Source organism: Pollicipes pollicipes, unplaced genomic scaffold, assembly GCF_011947565.3.
Source record: "Pollicipes pollicipes isolate AB1234 unplaced genomic scaffold, Ppol_2.1 Scaffold_2555;HRSCAF=2994_pilon_pilon_pilon, whole genome shotgun sequence".
In the NCBI taxonomy this organism is placed as follows: domain Eukaryota; kingdom Metazoa; phylum Arthropoda; class Thecostraca; order Pollicipedomorpha; family Pollicipedidae; genus Pollicipes; species Pollicipes pollicipes.
In genome coordinates this window covers 13,985,293-14,005,790 of record NW_023596136.1, presented here as the reverse complement: position 1 = coordinate 14,005,790, position 20,498 = coordinate 13,985,293, and the positions used below count along the sequence as shown (strand labels likewise).

General features: G+C 53.9%; 1 protein-coding gene across 1 annotated transcript; it reads left to right on the top strand.

Annotated features, from left to right (window-relative positions):
* Nucleotides 1-1,598: 1,598 nt before the first annotated feature.
* Nucleotides 1,599-20,097, top strand: Pfas (phosphoribosylformylglycinamidine synthase; the record flags this gene model as incomplete). Its single annotated transcript, XM_037228699.1, is given in 19 exon segments — nucleotides 1,599-1,723; nucleotides 2,163-2,442; nucleotides 6,178-6,319; nucleotides 7,360-7,443; nucleotides 7,445-7,511; nucleotides 7,887-8,023; nucleotides 8,400-8,512; nucleotides 12,058-12,198; nucleotides 12,754-12,866; nucleotides 13,065-13,322; nucleotides 14,435-14,508; nucleotides 15,000-15,156; nucleotides 15,753-15,857; nucleotides 16,365-16,483; nucleotides 16,740-16,835; nucleotides 17,662-17,793; nucleotides 18,371-18,475; nucleotides 18,742-18,867; nucleotides 19,917-20,097. Coding segments are annotated over 18 exon segments (2,398 nt in total), but the record flags the coding sequence as incomplete, so codon positions are not given.
* Between the last annotated feature and the right edge of the window lie 401 nt (nucleotides 20,098-20,498).

Sequence of the window (20,498 nt, the reverse complement as noted above, 5' to 3'; positions counted from 1 at the left end):
CCTTGACATGTGATTTGTTGTTGAAATTATCCAAGTCGCTCTTAAAATCGGTGATCTTTGTTTTGAAGGTTTTGCTTTTCCAGTATTTTACGACCGAATGTTGCAAACTTTAGTGTCAATTTATGTAATGTCAAAGGTTCATACCACGTTAGATGGTACGTGAAAAAGTAAGAGATGGGAAGGGAGGTAGCCGTGTGTGGTGCAAAAATACACAAACATAACCAATTATAGATGGTTGGTGGGCTGGGAGCTGAAGAGTGGTGTGCACATTAACAGACGGAGACCATTAATGCAAGTTACTGCAGTATCACTGCTAGTTCGGAAACCACACCACAGACACGGATGCATAAGTAATAGTAGCTCTTTATTTCCCGACCGCCCACATACCGCTAGCGGTTGACCAGTCGCATGTGGACGCCGTTTGGCTGTACCGAAAGGAGCCAGCTATTGGCACCGGCGTGTCCATTAAGGGGTGACCCTTTGCCGACGTGCTCCTGGCGTAAGAGCGTCATGTTCCGCCTCCCTTTCAAATTTAACCAAACGAACTCCTTCCCGTTGACGGCTGCATCGCACTCGCCATTCACAAACTCGCTGGATGTTGGTCCGACCGCTCCCAAGCCGAGGACAAGAAACGGCTCTCGCTGGCGGTCGCTCGTACTGACATCACGGTCGTCGCGCGAGAAGGCGGAAGCGTCAAACAATGCGGACACACACATGAGGCTGGCCAGCGTTGAGGCAGGCGTAGCACGGGAGACTGGGGTCGAGCTGGAGACGAGAGTGGCGGTACGAGCGTCTCCTGCTGCGGCTGACGGCCGTGGGACGCGGCGGCGGCGAGGGGATGGGGTCTGAGGGCGCGGCGGGTGGGCAGCCGGCGTGGTGCACGCGGACACTGGCGGACGGAACGGGCGCAGGAAGCGACTGTTGCGCCCGTAGGTGCGGCTATTCGGGGGTTTCGCAAGATAGCCACGTGAGTGACCCACACATATGATCGTGCCTCATCTGCCCCTGATCCTAATCGACGGATGTTAAAGGAACACACTAACCCCAACAAACGGGCGGGGTGGCGGCTTTGATTCTTGATCATATCGGGCACGGGCAGCCTCGCGCAGTGAGTCGGCGCGGCATCACAGTCGTCGACGGCCCGCTGCCGCTCAGGTGCGTTTATCAAGTGTTAATTTAAACACTTCGACCTGGTTTGACCTGAAGAAGGCCACAACGACCATTATCTAGCCACACTTATCTAATCCAGTTTGATAGGCCTTCCGCCGCCGCTTTTGCGGTGGCTCTAGCTTGCTTGATGTTCGAGATTATGGAGGTCGAGATTACGAATGTCGAGATCATGTGAGGTCACCCCTTATCCCTCCCCCTCCGGGAAGTGAAACTGAAATTCTCCCGCATGGCGATGGTTTAATGCATTTTTGTGCTGCCTAGTTGTACATGATGCTGCTGGAAAACTTAAGGCCATCTAGTAGCGAAGGCTGAAACCTCTGTTTCACATTCCCTCCGTGAAGCGTCTTCCGGTAATAAAACACCGACAAATGACCCCTTTGGCCGGTGGGCTGTCTTGCACGTGTTGCGGGCTCGGCTGTCGGGAGCTCGGGTGGTCCAGTCAGCGCCAGTGGCCACCGCCAGGGGAGCAGCGGTGCGCGGGACGCAGGCACGCGCACGGCAGGAGCGCACTGTCCGGTTTTCAGTGCGAGACACCGTCACCAGGCAACGAGAGGTGAGCGAACTGAGAGTCATTTGCGCACAGTGAATGATTTGGCCCTCAATCGATGTACGACGTGCCCCAGCATGCCTCGGTCATGCATCTTTCAGTAAGATGTGCTTCTGGCGTAACCATTTCCCTCGATATGGAACCATATTAAACTGGAATATGGTAGACGATTGACCAAATTTATGTCGGTTTGGCGGGCAAATTAAATGCCACTCCCAGGACAGCTCGAAAATATCTCTTGGCTGCTCGAAAATTATTCTGTTCGGAGAATGTTTATTTTTGATATATGGAAACTCCGTTTTACCGCCTGTAGATTTACCAGTGTGCATGTGGTGGCTTGCTGCCCGTTGTCACGACATGCCGTTGCTGTCCCCGGTCGGACGTCACCCTGCCGGCGAGCTGCGCCGAGGTCGGGCGCTAGAGCCCGGTCCGCTCTGTCTGACAGCGGCAGCAGAGAGCCCGGCAGCAGGGCACGCCATGGCGCTGCTGCGCCTCTACTCCCCGACGGCAGCGCGCTGGAGAAGACCGCCGGCGGCCGGCGCCGCCCGTCTGCGCACAGAACGCTGTGTTTACGTGGAGACCGACCGACCTTTGGCCGCGGCCGAGCGCGAGCGGCTCAACTGGCTGCTGGCGCAGACTACTGCTGGCGGCGCGCCGCCCTCTGAGGTCACCCAGCTGCGCCAGCTGCCCGGCCAGCACAGCTTCGTCTTCGAGATCGGCCCCAGGTCAGCAGGGCTCCGGCTCGCCGGCCTCAGCGCGGTCTCCGAGCTGGTCTTTTGGTCTCCGAGCCACCGAGGGTGTCTCCGTTCACCGATCACAGCGCAAAAGGCGGCGGCGCGTCGGGACGGGTCTCTGGACAGTCCACCCAGCGTGGCATTGCGACAGCAGCAGACGCGGCTGTGGTAGTTATGCAGGCTGATGGATGTGATTACGCAAGCCGCCGGGGCCGGCGTTCGTCGTCAAGGATACTGCTGCTGTGTGCATCAGATTGTGCGCGTAGAGGCCATATGGTCACGCAGTATAGCATGTGTCCGTGTAACCAGACGAATGCGACGAGTCCGGATGGGTTTGAGTGGTATTGCAGGGCGGAGGGGGAGGGGAGGTAGGGCCGGGAGGAGTCAATTTAATCCTTCCCCGATATATCAAAGGCTAAGAGAGCTGGATATGACATTCACAGGGCAAGCAGGGCTCTATGCGAATTCTTTGCGTCAAGTTAAGTTTGAGGTCTCTAGGTCGTGCCGTTCGGGCCAAATAAGGTAAAAAAAAGGTGGGAAATGAGATAGTGTCCTAAGTACTATCAGGCCTCCTCACGCAACCAGCTTTAATCTAGGTGTATGGTTTATGCACATGGTCACGATCATATTAAACCGATGACATTTCATGACCTCTAGAGGGTCGATATGACGAAAAGCTTCGAGTTCATCGGGATATTTGTTTTTAAAATTAGCGCAAAAAACTGCCTTCGGCGGACGTTGCTCGAACCAAAAGGAGATAAAAAAAAGCGAAAGGCGGGTCCGTCGTGCTTACCCCTGCCCTGCCCTGCACTGCTCCGCCCTGCTTTGCCCTGTCCTGTCCTGCCCTGTCCTGCCATGTCTACAATGTCCCGCTCTGCTCTGCTCGGCTCTGTCCTGTCCTGTCCTGTCCTGTCCTGTCCTGTCCTGTCCCGTCCTGTCCTGACCTTGTCTTAAGTCCTGTTCCGCGCTGTGTACTGCCGTGTGGTCCGTACTGGCTGCTCTGTAATGTCTTATCTACCTCACTCCTGTCCTACCCTTTGCCATACAGTGCACCCTCTGCTGCTTTGTGTTTGGAAGTTCTTCATTTGCACCATGGAAAAGTGTAAGAAAAAAAAAGTGTAAGAAAAAAACGAGTAACCAAGCAGACTCGCGCCCAGGTTTCGATTTGCATTTTATTGGGAGTCCCCTGCACCCCCCCCCCCCCTCCGCCAATGCTGAGTTGTCCCCCCCCCGCTCCCTGACACTGGCTTGGTCCCCCAAACTCTATCTTCTTCGGTCTTACTGCGCAGTGGCGTCGGCATAGAGGATGCAGCGTGGCAGCTTGATGGCCGCAACCTCAAATTATTTCATCAAATGATGGGTAACTTTACAAAGTGGGGTTAAACCGTTTAGCTTGCGTGCTTTTTTTTGCCTGTCAAACATAACCCCAGGCGCTTGTTCCCGCAAACTGAACATGATACTGACGCCACTGATTCATTGATCTCATAAAGACTTTTACGCCAAGCGTCATAATGTTTGGTGCCCATGGACGGCTGCGAGCCTAGCATTGTGTTTTGCTTGAAATCCGTTTTACTAATTTAATTTTACTAATTTAATCCTTAAGACCCGTTATTCAACTGCCCGTAGCTATGCAAAGTTCGGCGTAACGTAGCGGCATCAAAACTTCGGCGTTAATGTAACCGGATGTTTACCAACTCATAGAAACGTATCAGTGTAGATGTCCACCTACCAACGCTAGAACGGCTACGTCGCACCGTTCATCATTTGTGTGGAAAACCTCTGCAAGGGGAGGGAGGGGGGGGGGGGGCTAAACTGATCGCCGACGCGAACGCGTGTTAATAACTAGGCATGCAGAAGTCATATTAAGCGTACACGCGTTTTGTGCACAACAGTAACAGTCAAGCTCATTCTCATCGTTTTTACAGTGCATTTTTAGGCATCTTGTGAAGGCGATTTGCCTCTAGACTTCATTCCATACGAGTATTGGTAGCTGTCACTCTTTATGCACTGGTAAAAAGTTGAGTTAACAAACGTGGTGCGGCGCCAAATTGAGGCCAAAAATTTGTCGCACACCGTTCGCAAGTCACCGAGCACTTAAACTTCAATAAAGCAGCACAACTTTGCAGGGAATGGGATTGGTTCTTTGACCTTGTTCAAGGACGAGGAAGGAAAATGGAGTAGGGTGTGTGATTTGGTCCGATGGTTTGGCCCCCAAACCCGGTAGCTAGATCCGTTAATGCAGCCGGATGTTTCCCCCCCCTTTCCCCCCACCCCATAGAGACGCTTGCTTCTCGTATAAAGCGAGGCACCTACTAACACTAGAAGCCTCGCTCCCCTGGTCACAAAAAGCCGTGGTTGCTCTCAGCACCAAATACAAATTGTAACAGCTGAACGGATAAAGGATGCAATAATCTTCACACCTAGGGCCATACGCAGGCCATGGTCTGTGAGTGATAGTGAATAGCCCTGGAATACGGGGAGGATGACGTAAGTCTTTCAAGGCTGACAATACCCCCGTCCCCCACAGCTAAAATACGTGCCACCTACCATAACCGCCGTAGAAGAGCGCCTCCGAAGCCCAAAGATGGCCTCTAAAGCGGCGCCTTCATTTGCCGATCAGAAGAGGCGCGTGTGTCCAGTGCCTGCTACGTGGATCTACCCCTGCGGGACCATTATGCTGCTTCAATTAAATACTTTTTATAAACTATTCAAAAATCTTCCGATAAATGAAATTTAAAACATAGGTTGCCTTCCACGAAGCGAAGTGAGCTAAATCCGGTGAGAAAAACGAGCGGGGAGAGGATGTGTTGTCGGGTCTTCGGCTCGGCCCCCCAATAATAAAAAATTGACTTGCCTGCTGAGTGCCACACCCTTTCAATCGACTTTACCCATCAATGTTGGAAGAGAGAGCGAGACGAGAGAGAGAGAGAGAGGAGAGAGAGAGAGAGAGAGAGAGAGAGAGAGAGAGAGAGTGAGAGAGAGAGAGAGAGAGAGAGAGAGAGAGAGAGAGAGAGAGAGAGATACATTTTACTCAAAGTTTTTACGCTTTCAGAATAAGATCTATTTAGGGCTGAATGTTTACACCTTATCGTCTAACTTTTCTAAAAATTCAAAATACACTGGTCAGTCCGGACCGGACTTGTATTTGTGTAGTAGCATAGATTCTATTCCTTGCTTCAGTTAAGCTCACGACCTGTGGCTCGTTGCAAACACATCCAGCCCAAATCGGTCTAAAGGTAAGTAGTTTGATTCTGTGGAGTCTTCGAATGGACGCCACATCACAACTATTTTGAATGACCCAGGCAAAGTAGCTCCGTTTGTGTAATTAACTGAAGGTTAATTGAGGGCTTAGGTTGTCACATTAAAATATGTGAAGCGCGAAACATTTCAACGACCACCTGTCGTGCATTTCAGGGTTAAAGTTTCGATGAGGTTACCATAAGGGAAAAGAACTGTCGCTATATACCACGCAGGCTTCGTTATGACCCTCATCGCTTTTACTGTTCAGATTATGTATGTGTTCACTAGCACACATTTTACCAAGTTCCATCCAGAGCTCGAGTACAGTCTTGTGACTTTCATAAATCATAGAGCCCAGATCTTCACGGCAGTCATTCCCGCCCGCAGCGTCTGCTGGATGTGTCCACTCCGGCTTTTGTCCCAGCTTTCTCGGCGTGACGGGGCGTCACGTTCCGGGCGTGACTTGCCTCTGTTCGCACCCGGCAGACTCAGCTTCTGCACGCCGTCGTCCACCAATGCGGTGGCGATATGTCGGGCGCTGGGCCTCCGTGACGTCACCCGCCTGGAGGTGGCTCGGAGGTATCAGCTGATCAGCGACGCTCCGCTGGATGACGTCACCAGACAGATGGTAACGATGCCGCGTTTAGAGGTGTGGGCAAGATTTCATTAGGGGCTGGACACGAACACTTAAAGGGAGTACGGCTCCGGTTTTTGGTGTCGAGACGTGGAAAAGACGTAAAATATCCTCGAAGCCACACGCAATCCATGTGTAAGAAAGGGCTCGAAGCAGGGTCGCACGTGGCTCATGTGACCCGTCTGCCACACGCTCCTGACTGTAACGTGAGCTTATGGCTTGTCTGATCAGTGGCCGACGTGGCGCTCGCCATCGTGTCGTTTGTGGAACGATCTGCCGTCCTGATGGCAATGCCTAAAAGCAGCGGTGGAGGAAACACATCCCTTGAGCATAGGATATAACATATCGACCCGTTCATTCAAACCCGTTCAACTCTTGAATTTCCCACGCCCTTACGTATTAGATATTCTTCATGTCATTGTTGTGTCGTCTGGTTGCAGAAATAGTTTTTTTTTTTAAATGAGCAGCCGCTTTCCCTTTAAAAGCTATATTGACTCAACACATTAACTGCGGCATTGCCCAATTCAAATCTTTAATGGCTTTGCTACATAAATTACACCCTCAGAAGCTTTCAGTCACATTCGAGACATGAGGCTGTTAGACACCCATTGGCTGTTGTTGGATCCACTATGACAAGCAATGTGTAAAATAGTCAGTTTGACGAGGAGGTACCGCAATGAACATTGATATTCTTATAAAACAGCTACAGCTTGTTCTCCGATCTCACCTTACGGAGGGAGGCCTTTTTGCCGTACGTATTGGTTTTGAACTCCCAGAACTCTATCATTATTATTTCAGGTCTAGTAGCTGTGCTCGCAAGTCTTTAAATATTTCCCTAAACAAACTGCTTGAAGCTCAAGGTATTTCATGAATCGTAGACCGTCAATAATATGGTGCCAAGCCTAGCACGTCACTGGGCTTGTGCGCATAGGGAGACAAGTTACACTTCTGGAACATCAGACCTAACTCCTTGGATGCTGTGGTGACTGACCACGGTGGGAAAATATTAAACCCACCGTCCCTTCTGCTGGCAGATAATTGCGTCAACGCATGACCGGATGACCGAGTGTTGTTATCCGGAGCCGCTGCACTCGTTCGGCGCCACCGTCGCACCCGAGCCGTGGGCCGGTCGCTGATGTCATGGGACGCGGCCGCCAGGCCCTACAGGACGTCAATACTCAACTAGGTTTGCTCTTAGGGAGCCGGGAGGGCATTTTGTCCGAAAAGCTTATGCAAAGGACAAACTTACGCAGGCATCATTAAGCCACAGTGGAGCTGGAAATCATGCGCACATAAAATGTGTGTAATTTGCGTAGATTTGCCGCGAGAATAGCTTTTAGGCAGATCCTCGTTTCTCTTTAAGCATTTAAGTGACATTTTGGCGACGGCTGCATGCTCGATACAGCTTGGTGTACGCTGTTCTTTGTGGCTTTTCAGGTCTGGCCTTGGACGACTGGGACGTGGAGTTCTACTGTCAGCTGTTCTTTGTGGCTTTTCAGGTCTGGCCTTGGACGACTGGGACGTGGAGTTCTACTGTCAGCTGTTCTTTGTGGCTTTTCAGGTCTGGCCTTCGACGACTGGGACGTAGAGTTCTACTGTCAGCTGTTCGCCGAAAAGCTGCGGCGTAATCCGACGACGGTCGAGTGCTTCGATCTGGCGCAGTCCAACAGCGAACATTCGCGCCACTGGTTCTTCAAGGTCAGCGCTCGTCGGACCTTGACCAGCCATGTCACTGGCCAGCACTTCACTGCCGTCTCCTCCTCTGGCGACTGGCAAAACCTAACGCGCCGGCTCAATGCTATTCAACCATCTGATGATGATTTGAAACATCCGCTGGCACTTAGCGACGTCAGGAGGTATGATGCTGCAACTGCTGATGCTGCTCACTCAAGACACTAGATCCATTAATGAACTTCGGGCGCGCTTTATGTCACACCATGACACTCGGTTATCAGGATGTATTTTCACTAGCCGAGTTGTCTCCAACGTGACACCTGTGATGTACCCCCTTTTGTAGAGGTCCTCTGCACCAGCCGGTGTGACGTCCTCATGGCAACCTATGTCCTGTGTGCAGGGAGCATTGGTCATCGATGGCAAGAAAATGGACAAATCCCTTCTGGAGATGGTTATGGAAACGCAAAGGCACAGCTCCAATAACAACGTGATCAAGTTTTCCGACAACAGCAGGTAAATTATTATCATTTTAACGATTTGGTCGTACCATGCGTGAGATCGTCGGGGCCCTACAAAACTTTTTTACGGTATTGCGTTTTCGGATGATGTTTTCCATTTTCACGAGATGATAGAGAATGCAAAATCATGTACAAGGCGACTAGATTCTTTTTCACCCTTTTACCTCTTCATGCAACTTAGAAAGATAACAACATGATTCGATGTCTTGGTTGTGCTGTGCATACCATTCTCAGGGTACTTTGTGTCTAATTTGCACCATCTCGTCAGCCACCGAACACGCAAAGTCCATTTGGGGATTATCGTCGACACGCACCCCGGGTGGCCGGTTGAATACCCTTCGCTCGGGCAGAGACTCAATTAGGCCCCATGAGATCTCAAACACTAAGATAGCTAGAGACGTCAAAGTCACAGAGTGGACTAATCTGTACGTGAATTTACTTGTGTTAAGATTTGAGGCTTCTAGGCTATGTCCTTGGATTCAGAATAGGTCGAGCAAGGTCAAACTCCAGGCTGGTGGCGGAAGTGCCCCAGACCTCCTCATGCAGCCGCCGTGAACCTAGATAACTGTTCTAAGCAAAAGGTCAATGAGGGCAGTGACCTTGTTCGATCTTTAGAAGGTCAAGGGGACCAAATGCTAACTGAGATTTCTGCTATTTTGCCACTCGGATCAGCGTCAGGGGTTACGCTAGGCGTTACCCCTATGTTAATGAAATCGAAATGTTGGCCTGGAACATTTTAGGTCAGCGGCCTACTCTGACCTTAGAAAACTCTATGGAACATGTCTGTCGCGGCCCCTGTCATTGATAAATTCGAAATGAGCACCAGAAACTACCTCATAAGACAAGCTTTGGAGTAAAAAGCAGGCCTGTTTTTATCTCCTCGGTGGGGGATTCATACCGGACCCTAGGTCAGTGGAATTATTTTTTTTTATTCTAGATTCAATTGGACTAGGGAATAAAAACTATCTCGGATATGTATGGCCTCGTCTAACACTCCATTGTTGCATCACATTGAACGATTCTCTAGAAACGCCCTTCCCTGACAACCATGCCTGCCTTTGACCTGCCGTAGGTCAGCAACCATGCAGGGTACATCTGATTTTTACGTGAAAAATTTGCTATTCAGTTCGCTACATCTAGGACAAATTTGGTGCGGATACGCCGCGTCTTTCGGGGATAATTCTGGAAAACGCTTCGAGGGTCAATTTGACTCCCCTCCGAGTGCATGTTTTAAAATGTGGCCTGATTGCGCTGCATTTAAAGGCGTTAACCATAGCAAAAAGTGCTTCGAGTTTTGAAATAATTCCAGTCAACATCGGACAGCGTATCGGTCAGCGATCGGCCTTCATTTACCGCTATGTCATTTCGGCTTGATATGGACGGAAGTGATTTAAAGGCGTTAACCATAGCAAAAAGTGCTTCGAGTTTTGAAATAATTCCAGTCAACGTCGGACAGCGTATCGGTCAGCGATCGGCCTTCATTTACCGCTATGTCATTTCGGCTTGATATGGACGGAAGTGATGCTGTAGCATGGCCTGGTGTTACGGACGTGGCCACGCCTTAACCATTACTTGGCCCCAGCCTGTCTCCGAGTCATCTTCCATCGTCAAAACACAAGAACTGCCCGATCTTATCGAAGGTTTCCGGGGTTTGGGACCGACCGGCTCCGTAGTGACCACGCCCCTACCTACCGTCGCAGCACGACTTCCTCCCCCGGCCGCGCGCCTGCGGAGCGTAGCGACCTTAGCGGCACAGCCGGAGGCTGCACCAGTTCTGGTGATGGGTGCAGCTTAGGCCGGACACGGCGACAACTCCCAGTCTCGCTTACGGCCCACAGAGGCTGCGGGCGGGGCTCTAAGCTCATGGCCCGACGTCTGTTGGCAGGCGGACTGACCCTGTGTGGTCCGTGGTGCTGGCTTTAGAATGACACCAAATGCTTACTTTTGAATGAACCATCTTTGAGTAAGGTCCTCTGAACATGATGCATCACGGACACACGCCGACGGGATCATTATTTTATGTGGACGACCCAAGGTTGATTAGGACGCAACATAAAACTGAAGACAAGAGTTGCTAAAAGACAAGGGCAAATATCTCAACAATGGCGTACACGTAACACAAAATTAGGATAACATTGCGTTGATTTAACGTCGTATTGCACTGAGAAGTCAGCCAAGCTCTTGACAAACCCACCAATGCATTGTTTCCAAAACGATTTTTTGAGAAGTTCGTCTGGCGTGCGGAGCCCCTGGTGGCTGTTCTTGAACCACCCTTTGCTTGAAGCGCTTCAGTATTCTGTGGCGCGGCAGCGGTGGAATCGCGTTGAGGCTCGGGGCGGCCGGTGTCTCCAGAGCATGTTCACGGTCAAGTGATGTGTTGATGCAGCCAGATTGCTGTTTCTCACTGAGCGTTCTCTTACGCCGTAAAACAACGAAAAAAAACGTACGTGAAGTGCGTGAGATAGTTGAGCCACCGCATTCCTCTATTTCGACTGCAGACGACTGTCAGCTGTAGACTGTAGACGTTCTGCTGAGGAATGCCGGCTCTCACTGCACCACATCCCGCTCCTTTACGTGGAAGCATTCAAACATCGTTAACCGACCATAAAAGCTGCGATAATTTCGCTCTGCAGCACGAGTCGTCCTATGTTGTCGTTTATTTTAACTTTATCCCCCCACAGACATCCAACTAACTCGACTGTCATAGCGCGACGGTTGTGCCAGTTGCTTGTAAAACTCAATACATCTTGCTTTCATCAGAAGGTGGCTGAGATTTTCCTGCCACATTGCCTGCACCTCCGGCCAATGACCCCTGCCGGGCAGTCGTCACGTACCCGGCGCCCCGCCCCGCCCGTCCAGACGGTACACCCCGACCGACGACCCCTGCCGGGCAGTCATCACGTACCCGGCGCCCCGCCCCGCCCGTCCAGACGGTACACCTCCGACCGATGACCCCTGCCGGACAGTCATCACGTGCCCGGCGCCCCGCCCCGCCCATCCAGACGGTACACCTCCGGCCACTGACCCCTGCCGAACAGTCATCACGTACCTGGCGCGCCGCCCCGCCCATCCAGACGGTACACCTCCGACCAATGACCCCTGCCGGACAGTCATCACGTACCCGGCGCCCCGCCCCGCCCGTCCAGACGGTACACCTCCGACCGATGACCCCTGCTGGGCAGTCATCACGTACCTGGCGCGCCGCCCCGCCCATCCAGACGGTACACCTCCGACCAATGACCCCTGCCGGACAGTCATCACGTACCTGGCGCGCCGCCCCGCCCATCCAGACGGTACACCCCCGACCGATGACCCCTGCCGGACAGTCATCACGTACCTGGCGCGCCGCCCCGCCCGTCCAGGCGACGCAGTGGCTCGGTTTGGAGGGTCGCTGAATTCCACGTGGTAGACCGGGGCCCGATTTCCAGCCGACGTTATGACTGTCAGGTATCAACGTGACTAACCGTTGTCACTGGTGCACTTTAAGAGGCTTACGTGACACGTGCCGGCGCACCTGTGTCAACGCCCGTTGACCGGCAGTGCCATCCGTGGCGGCCGCGTGGTGGCACTGCGAGCGCTGCGTCCGTCCGCCGCCGGCCCCCTGGTGGCCGATACCGCCAGCCGACACGTGGTCTTCACCGCCGAGACGCACAACTTCCCCACGGGCGTGGCGCCCTTCAGGTGAGAGTGGGTACGGATCAGGCAGCGTTCCTCAACCGATGCAGTCCCGTGTCTTGCAAAGGGGCACCTAGTGTATGGGGTTGACGTGCTGTTAATGCAAGGGTTGTGTGGTGGCTGACTCGCCTGAGAAGTCGATATTTGAGACAAAATCATCAGCTGCCATCACCATTTTTTTTTTTTTTGGAAGGCCTTGGTGGCAGCCCCGCCAACCATGCATACCTCATGGCATAAGATAAGTTGCCGATTGCAGATGGCGCTTGGCGAAACTATGTTCGAACGATACCAACGATAAGATCCATTATTTTCTGTTAAGATGGCGATAAAAACTTCGGAAATGTGCGCCAAGGCCGAATGGATGCAGATCAAGATCTACATCCATTATTACAGGATCAAGATACTGGTCTAGATATGTAATTAACACCACTGAAGACGTTGCTTCCGGCTCCTGTCAGGATTTGTGACCTAAGGAAACCAATGATCCGCCCGTGGCTGAAATTGTCAGCCAGGGAGCAGTGACGGTGACCGCACACTGACGGGAGGCTTCGCCGTGCTCAGTGGCGCCACCACCGGCACCGGCGGCCGCATCCGAGACGTGCAGGCGGTCGGACGGGGAGGTCACGTGGTGGCTGCGACAGCTGGCTACTGCGTCGGCCAGTTGCTCATGCCAGGTTAGCCGGCGGGGTCAGCTGTGGTCCAGGGGAATGTCGCTCTGATGTGGATCTCGCCGTGTCCGTCAGGGGCAGACCTCGCGGTCAGCTGATGGTCCGTACGACTCCCGGTCTGTTGGGCTTAACACACTTCTCACACTGAACAGAAGATAGCGCCCAGAGCACTGCGGAGCGAGCGTTGTGCTGTCTGTCGCTCAGAGTACCCGCTGCCGTGGGAGGACGCCGATGCTGTCTACCCGGCGCAGTTCGCGCCGCCGCTGCGCGTGCTGCTGGAGGCGAGCGACGGCGCCTCCGACTACGGCAACAAGTTCGGGGAGCCGGTGATCGCCGGGTTCACGCGCTCGCTGGGCCTGAACACGTCCGACGGCCGCCGCGAGTGGGTGAAGCCCATCATGTTCAGCGCAGGCATCGGCCTGCTGGAGGCCGGCATGGTCGACAAGCTGCCACCTGAGGAGGGTGAGTGGCGGCCCTGGGGGACTGCGCTGTGGCCTCAGCCCACACTGGGCCGGGCCGGGCCGGGCGGTGCGGCTGGTGGCTAACTGAATTCCGTTGCTGTAGAGCCGTGTTTGAGCGGGTGGGCGAGATTACAGGAATGCACGTGAGGCTTCAATGACTGCCAAGCGATAGGTGGAGAATGTGGAAATGTGGGAGGGGTTGATAGTTATCAGCAAGTCTGGAAGCGGGAAGTGGCTGGGCTAGGTCATGTTCAGATGGCCTCAGGCTGAATAAGACACTTAGAACAGTAGCAAACTGGGCACCAATGAGCAGCGATATTTTAGCGTGGTTCTGAAGAAACGCAATGACATAGGTCATACACGGTACGTAACAGACATTGCGCAGTCGACGTTGGGCCACCGTATGAATGTCTGGCCCACACGAGGCACCATTTTCTTGACGACGAGATGGTCGTGCCGTGACGCAATGGCGCGTGACTGATGCCTCATCCCAACTGGCTATGAGTCTGAGGTAAAATGTGTATTCCTTTTGCAACTTCATGGTAATACCGTACCATGTACAGCTCTGCTTAGGGCGAGCTCTGCTCCCGAAGGTGGGCTTGAGCTCTGAGACGAAGCATCACATATTGGATGCTCGGTCGCCGGCTGTCAGATGCGCGTGTGCCAATCAAGACGCTCTGCCATGCCCCGGCACAGGCCCTGACCCTGAGCGGGGCCCAGTGGAGGACGTACATCTGGCGGCGTCTCGGGCCCCGGCACAGGCTACAGACCCTGACCCTGAGCGGGACCCAGTGGAGGACGTACATCTGGCGGCGTCTCGGGCCCCGGCACAGGCTACAGACCCTGACCCTGAGCGGGACCCAGTGGAGGACGTACATCTGGCGGCGTCTCGGGCCCTGGCACAGGCTACAGACCCTGACCCTGAGCGGGACCCAATGGAGGACGTACATCTGGCGGCGTCTCGGGCCCCGGCACAGGCTACAGACCCTGACTCTGAGCGGGGCCCAGTGGAGGACGTACGTCCGGCGGCGTCTCGGGCCCCGGCACAGGCAACAGGCCCTGACCCTGAGCGTGACCCAGTGGAGGATGGGTCTGACCGGGTGACCGTTCCAGACATGCTGGTGGTCAAGTTGGGAGGCCCCGTGTATCGGATCGGCGTTGGTGGAGGCGCTGCCAGCTCCGTACAGGTGAAGCACGACGCTCGACGGAGGCGTCCCTCTGCCTGTGTTCAGTTCTGGCGACCGTCGTGTGGTCGCGATGCGACTCTTGCAATTGTGTAGTCGTGCTTGTGACGGACTCCTCTCTGCTTACCTGACGCTTGTGTGTGTGTGTGTGTGTGTGTGACGCATTCGTGCTTAGGTAGGCATTTTAAACGGCCATTAACCCATCTTCTGTTTTAAAACTCCTTATGTGGGCGAATACTGGCAGTTGTGCAATTTACGCCTATTTGGCTTCACATTGCTCGATTTTCAGATGAAAGTAACCAACAGCCAGCTATCAAAAGCCGGCATTTCTGCTGCCGCTATCCGGCGATGAGGCCAACGCCCGTTGTCATCTGCAGCATATCCTGTGTCTGAGCAGTATGCGATGCTCTGATGCTGGCGCCGACGCCTCCATCCGTCGCGCCGTCAGTCGTTCCTGTCGCTGACACCAGGTGTCGCACGTGTCGCTGCGGCAGGTTCAGGGCGACAGTGCGGACGAGCTGGACTTCGGCGCCGTGCAGCGGGGGGACGCCGAGATGGAGCAGAAGCTGAACCGTGTGATCCGCGCCTGCGCGGAGGCCGGACCGGACAACCCGATCACCAGCATCCATGACCAGGGCGCAGGGGGCAACGGTACGCTCAGCCTCGGAGCTGGCTCCAGACGCAGGTCCAGCAGTGGTCCGGCGTGGCTGGTGCTGACTGCAGACGCAGGTCAAGCAGTGGTCCGGCGTGGCTGGTGCTGACTACAGACGCAGGTCCAGCAGTGGTCCGGCGTGGCTGGTGCCGATTACAGACGCAGGCCCAGCAAAGGTCCGGCGTGGCTGGTGCTGATTAGATGTCTCAGGGCACAAAGGAAACACTTCTCAAAGCGCACATAAGAGCGTGATGTCGCTATATGATGAAGCAACGTTTTGCGACCCAGCAGTGATTATCGTGCCTGTGGGTGGCGCGTCGCGGAGTCAACTCGAGGTGATTTTGCTCATTCATGGCAGAATGAATGGATGACGTACGTTACGAATTATGTTGATTGCAAGAATCAGCCTTAAAATTGTCCGGCCTTCGCCGGGCTAAGCTGATAATGTGATGTCGTGCTGGGAAACTTTTCTTCCCCCGTTCAGCAGGAACCGCCACAGCGTAGACGTGACGTCATGACGTGGCGGAGTTAGTCCGAAAGATTACTTTCGTGTGCGCGGGTGTCTTGTGTAACGTCAGCGGCCACCTTCGCCCAGGCAACGTGCTGAAGGAGATCGTGGCGCCGGCGGGGGCGGTGATCTACACGGACGAGTTCCAGCTGGGTGACCGGTCAATATCGGCTCTGGAGCTCTGGGGCGCAGGTGGGCTGGGCGTATATGCGGGGCAGGGCAGAGCAGGGCAGGGCAGGGCAGGGCAGGGCAGGGCCGACTCGACGATTGGTCCATTTTGACCTCGGAGCTCGAGAGGTCCGGAATTCTGGGACGCAGGTCGGCCGGCGGCGGGCGCGCCGCCCCAGTCGGTGGCGCGAGCTCATTAAGTGCATCCAGTGCCACACATATCATCTCAGAATCCAGCGGTATCTGGCTTATTTAAAGACTAAAATAATTATTAAAAGACATTAAAAAATTATTTGAAAAATTATTTAAAAACGTTAATATTGTGTAGCATCTAAAGATTCTCTGAGGTCCATATTTATCAGTCAATTTAGCTTGATGTGATCATTTGAATTTGCACAAGTCGTTGCCTGTAATGCTGCGTTGACAATATGCGCTTTGACATGTGAGAACTGATTGAGCCTTGTGTGAAGGTGGCCGTGGGTGTGTTTGTTCTGTCGTGCAAGGTGAGCTGTGTCGCGTGGCCGTCCTCAGAGTACCAGGAGAGCAACGCCGTCCTGTGTCGGCCGCAGTCCCGACAGCTTCTCTCCGACATTTGTCGGCGCGAGAACTGTCCGGTCACCTTTGTGGGGCGCGTCTCGAGCGACGGCAAGGTACCATCACTTGTTTGGGAGATGCGAGTCATGGGAAACGAGAGGTGGATCGGATGAATCACGACAATGGCGTGCTTACCGAGTACTTTGCGATCCGTTTTCGGTGTACGGTCATAAGCAGAGCTTGCTGGATGGGTGGCAAGAGATTGCCGATCTATGCTTTCTCATCACCCACCAGCTGCGCAATATTTGAACCCCGTCACAACATGACCTGTACCGACGAGCCACAGACGTCCTAAGATGGAATTTATTTCAGGTGATCCTAAGGGAAGGGCCCTTTGGCTGTTCTCCAACCTCCGCCGACCCTGTGGATCTTGAATTGGAGCTCGTTCTTGGGAAAATGCCGCAGAAGGTACGCTATCGAACAGACATGACTTTGTGTGGGCGATGCGGAGACCTCGTACGAACAGAATATGAAAAGCTGGCTAGGCCGTAACCTTATGTTGAATGGTTGAAACCTAAAGTGACCGAATGATACAACACATACTCGGCTTTTAGCCTTCACCAGATTAAAATACACCCTTGCTCACGAACGCACGCAGCCACCCACCCACAGACGCATGCACACAGAAATATGCATGGTCATGATCCGAAAAATCGTGAATCAAGCTCCATGCCCGTGTCTGAATTCCGCTGTTTCCCCACGAAATAATAATTTTGTACAACTGCACCGATTCCGTTTCCTCCCCCCCCCCCTCCCTCCCCCACCCCGTCCGGAACATTGCCGTGCTGGCACAGGCACAGCGCGTCACGCTCCGTCGTACCACCGCGTCGCACGCATAACCAACGTGACGCGGGAGCCCAGCCAGTGTGCAGCGTCAGGCAACGTGATCATCACGACTGAGTCCCACGGCAAGGTTGGGCAAGTAATTGCACTCATGTATTAGTTTGCCAATCTGCAGCAGGCAATCGTTCCCGGCTTACTGGATTGAAAATTTATATATATATATATATAATATATATAAATCTAGTAAGACGTGAACGAGCACCTGCGAACCGGGCGTCAGTGTTCGTAGGAGTACTGGGCCCAGAAGTGGTCTCCGTATCAAGTGCTGGTGTCTTCTCTCTGGTGAGTATGGACTCGGCTAATGGATCCGGCTTTTGTCGGCGCGACGTTCCCACTAGAAGTGCTGGATGGCATGTTCGTTCGTCCAGCTCAGACGCCGTCGTGTCTGCAGGTGTTCCATTCGGAGCTGCCCGCCAGCGTTACCTGCCCTCTGAAACTGCCGGAGGGCCTGCGGCTGCAGGAGGTGCTCAGCAGGGTCCTGCGTCTGCCGGCTGTCGCCAGTAAGCGGTACCTCACCAACAAAGTAAGTGAACTTCCGAACCGCCGCACGGGTGACATTGGTAAAAAGATGTACTGGCCTAGCACCTGTTGTTAAAGCGCGTGCTTGGTGCACTAGCCATGAACCGAAGGGTAAGTGTCAGACAGCGAATTTCGATCATTACTACGTCGGTTGTTTTCCATGGTTGGGGGATGCGTAGTTCTAATGCTGAAACACTAAATCTTCATAAATCGCATCGTGTTACATGATATTAAAACAGGCATTTGCGAACTAATGAATATTTTGGTGTTTTGGAGATGTAATTGCCCCTTACCATTGGGTAATCCCCACTCGTGGAAACCGTTACGGACACGACGACCGTCAGTTACTGCTGACGCGAAGGTGACGTCTTTGGACGCCTTACGGAACAATGGCGCCCCGGCACCAGTGGTAAGCCCATTTGACCCCTGGTGACCGCCGCCACAGTGGCCTGACGTTCGGGGACCGCCGCCGCAGTGGTGAGCCCATTTGACCCCTGGTGACCGCCGCCACAGTGGTGAGCCCATTTGACCCGTGGTCACCGCCGCCACAGTGGCCTGACGTTCGGGGACCGCCGCCGCAGGTGGACCGCTCAGTGACGGGCCTGGTGGCCCAGCAGCAGTGTGTCGGCCCGTTCCACACACCCCTGGCGGACGTGGCCGTTGTCGCGCACTCACATTACGACACGGTATGTGTGAGGTCGGACCCTCGCCGTGCAAAACCTAATAACATGAGATACGGGGTTTACATATGATATGATGCTTTGATTCATGTTGCATCGCCAGAACATTTTTATACATCTCGGTCTTTTCACGACGCTGTCAGTCTGAATTCTCTTTCGTTGCGATGGGACATGGGTGAGATCATGTGCTAGCATTGCGGCGTCGTAAGTGTGGGATGTTTCTCTGCCTATGCAGACGCGATGGCGCGGGCTCAGCGTGCGTGCGCCCGCAGGTGGGCGCAGCCACCGCGGTCGGTGAGCAGCCAGTCAAGGGTCTGCTGGACCCGGCCGCCGGCGCCCGGCTCAGCGTGGCTGAAGCTCTCACCAACCTGGTGTTCGCCCCCGTTACGAGTCTCGGGGTACGGACGCGTCGCCGACATGTCCGCACACTCTGCTCCGGCTCGCCGGCCACCAGGCGGAATGGTCCGCCCGCGGCGGAGGGGGCGGATGTCGTCGACGCGAGCTCGGCGAAATGGCGTCAGATTCCACTACCGGAGAGGCTTTGAGCTAATCGTGCTGCAGGCTTCGGCCTGGCGTGGCACGGTTCAGATCCCTCCTGGCCAATTTGGACGGCGGGCTTTGTCAGAAATGGTCGACAGTTCTGGCTTTTCGGTGGCGGTTCTAAGATCACCGTAACGTGATATTCGTGCAGAGTTAACGACGGGTTATCATATTCGTGCAGAGTTTACGACGGGTTATCATATTCGTGCAGAGTTAACGACGGGTTATCATATTCGTGCAGTTTACGACGGGTTATCATATTCGTGCAGAGTTTACGACGGGTTATCATATTCGCGCAGAGTTAACGACAGGTTATCATATTCGTGCAGAGTTAACGACGGGTTATCATATTCGTGCAGAGTTAACGACGGGTTATCATATTCGTGCAGAGTTAACGGCGGGTTATCATATTCGTGCAGAGTTAACGACGGGTTATCATATTCGTGCAGAGTTAACGACGAGTTATCATATTCGTGCAGAGTTAACGACGGGTTATCTGGTTTGTCCTGGTCGGTCGCTCAGTGGTAAATCAATGGTGATACGAAGTCTAGTGGTTGTTTCATGCAAGGCTGTTGTTTCAGGAATATGCGATTTATATTCTTATACCGCTCGCAATGTTTGTGATAGTCCTTGCCCACAATACTGTAGGGTCACCGATAATGTAGTAATCAAACTGAGTGTCTGAAGAATCAGAGTAATGGACTGGAGTCCCCGCGGTGTCCACCCCTCCTGCCCGAGTGAGAGGCAGGTGACGCCAAAAAGCCTCAGTGACTGAGTGTGTCCTGAAGTCACACCCACCCCCAATATCACAAAAGGCAAGGTATGAGCGACAGCGTCCGCCGACGGCGGCATGTCAACCTATGGCTGGACAGCGGAAGCCATCCACGTCGTCCGCCTCCGTCCGCAGGACGTTAAGTGCAGCGCAAACTGGATGTGGCCGGCCAAGCTGCCAGGCGAGCCGGCCGCCATCTACGACGCCTGCGCGGCCATGTGTGACGTCATGGCTCGACTGGGCGTGGCCGTGGACGGCGGCAAAGACTCGCTGAGCATGGCGGCCCGCGTCGCCGGTGACGTCGTCAAAGCTCCAGGTGGGAAGAGCGTCAGCCGGCTCGATACCGGCGCGCTGCGGTGTAGCGAAGGGCCGTGGCAGAGAGCCACCCGGCCCGGTACCGGCGCGCTGCGGTGTAGCGAAGGGCCGTGGCAGGGAGCCAGTCCTGACCAGCCGATGCCGTGCCGAGTGATTATAGGACAGAAGTTTGTCCAGCCTGGTGTTCGACGCCTTCAGATTATGATGTCATGGCACCTTTATGGTAGCGATTCCAGGTGTGGAAGGTACACCAAGCAAAAGCTAAAGTGTTCTGTCTGCAAACCAGCTTTTACCACGCATAGGTACCGCCTGCCATTATTTTCCTTCTTGGCAGACAGTAACAATCTTGGTGGTTTGTTTTGCAATGGCGTCATCATGTCGGCTGTGCTGTAAGTCGGTGTG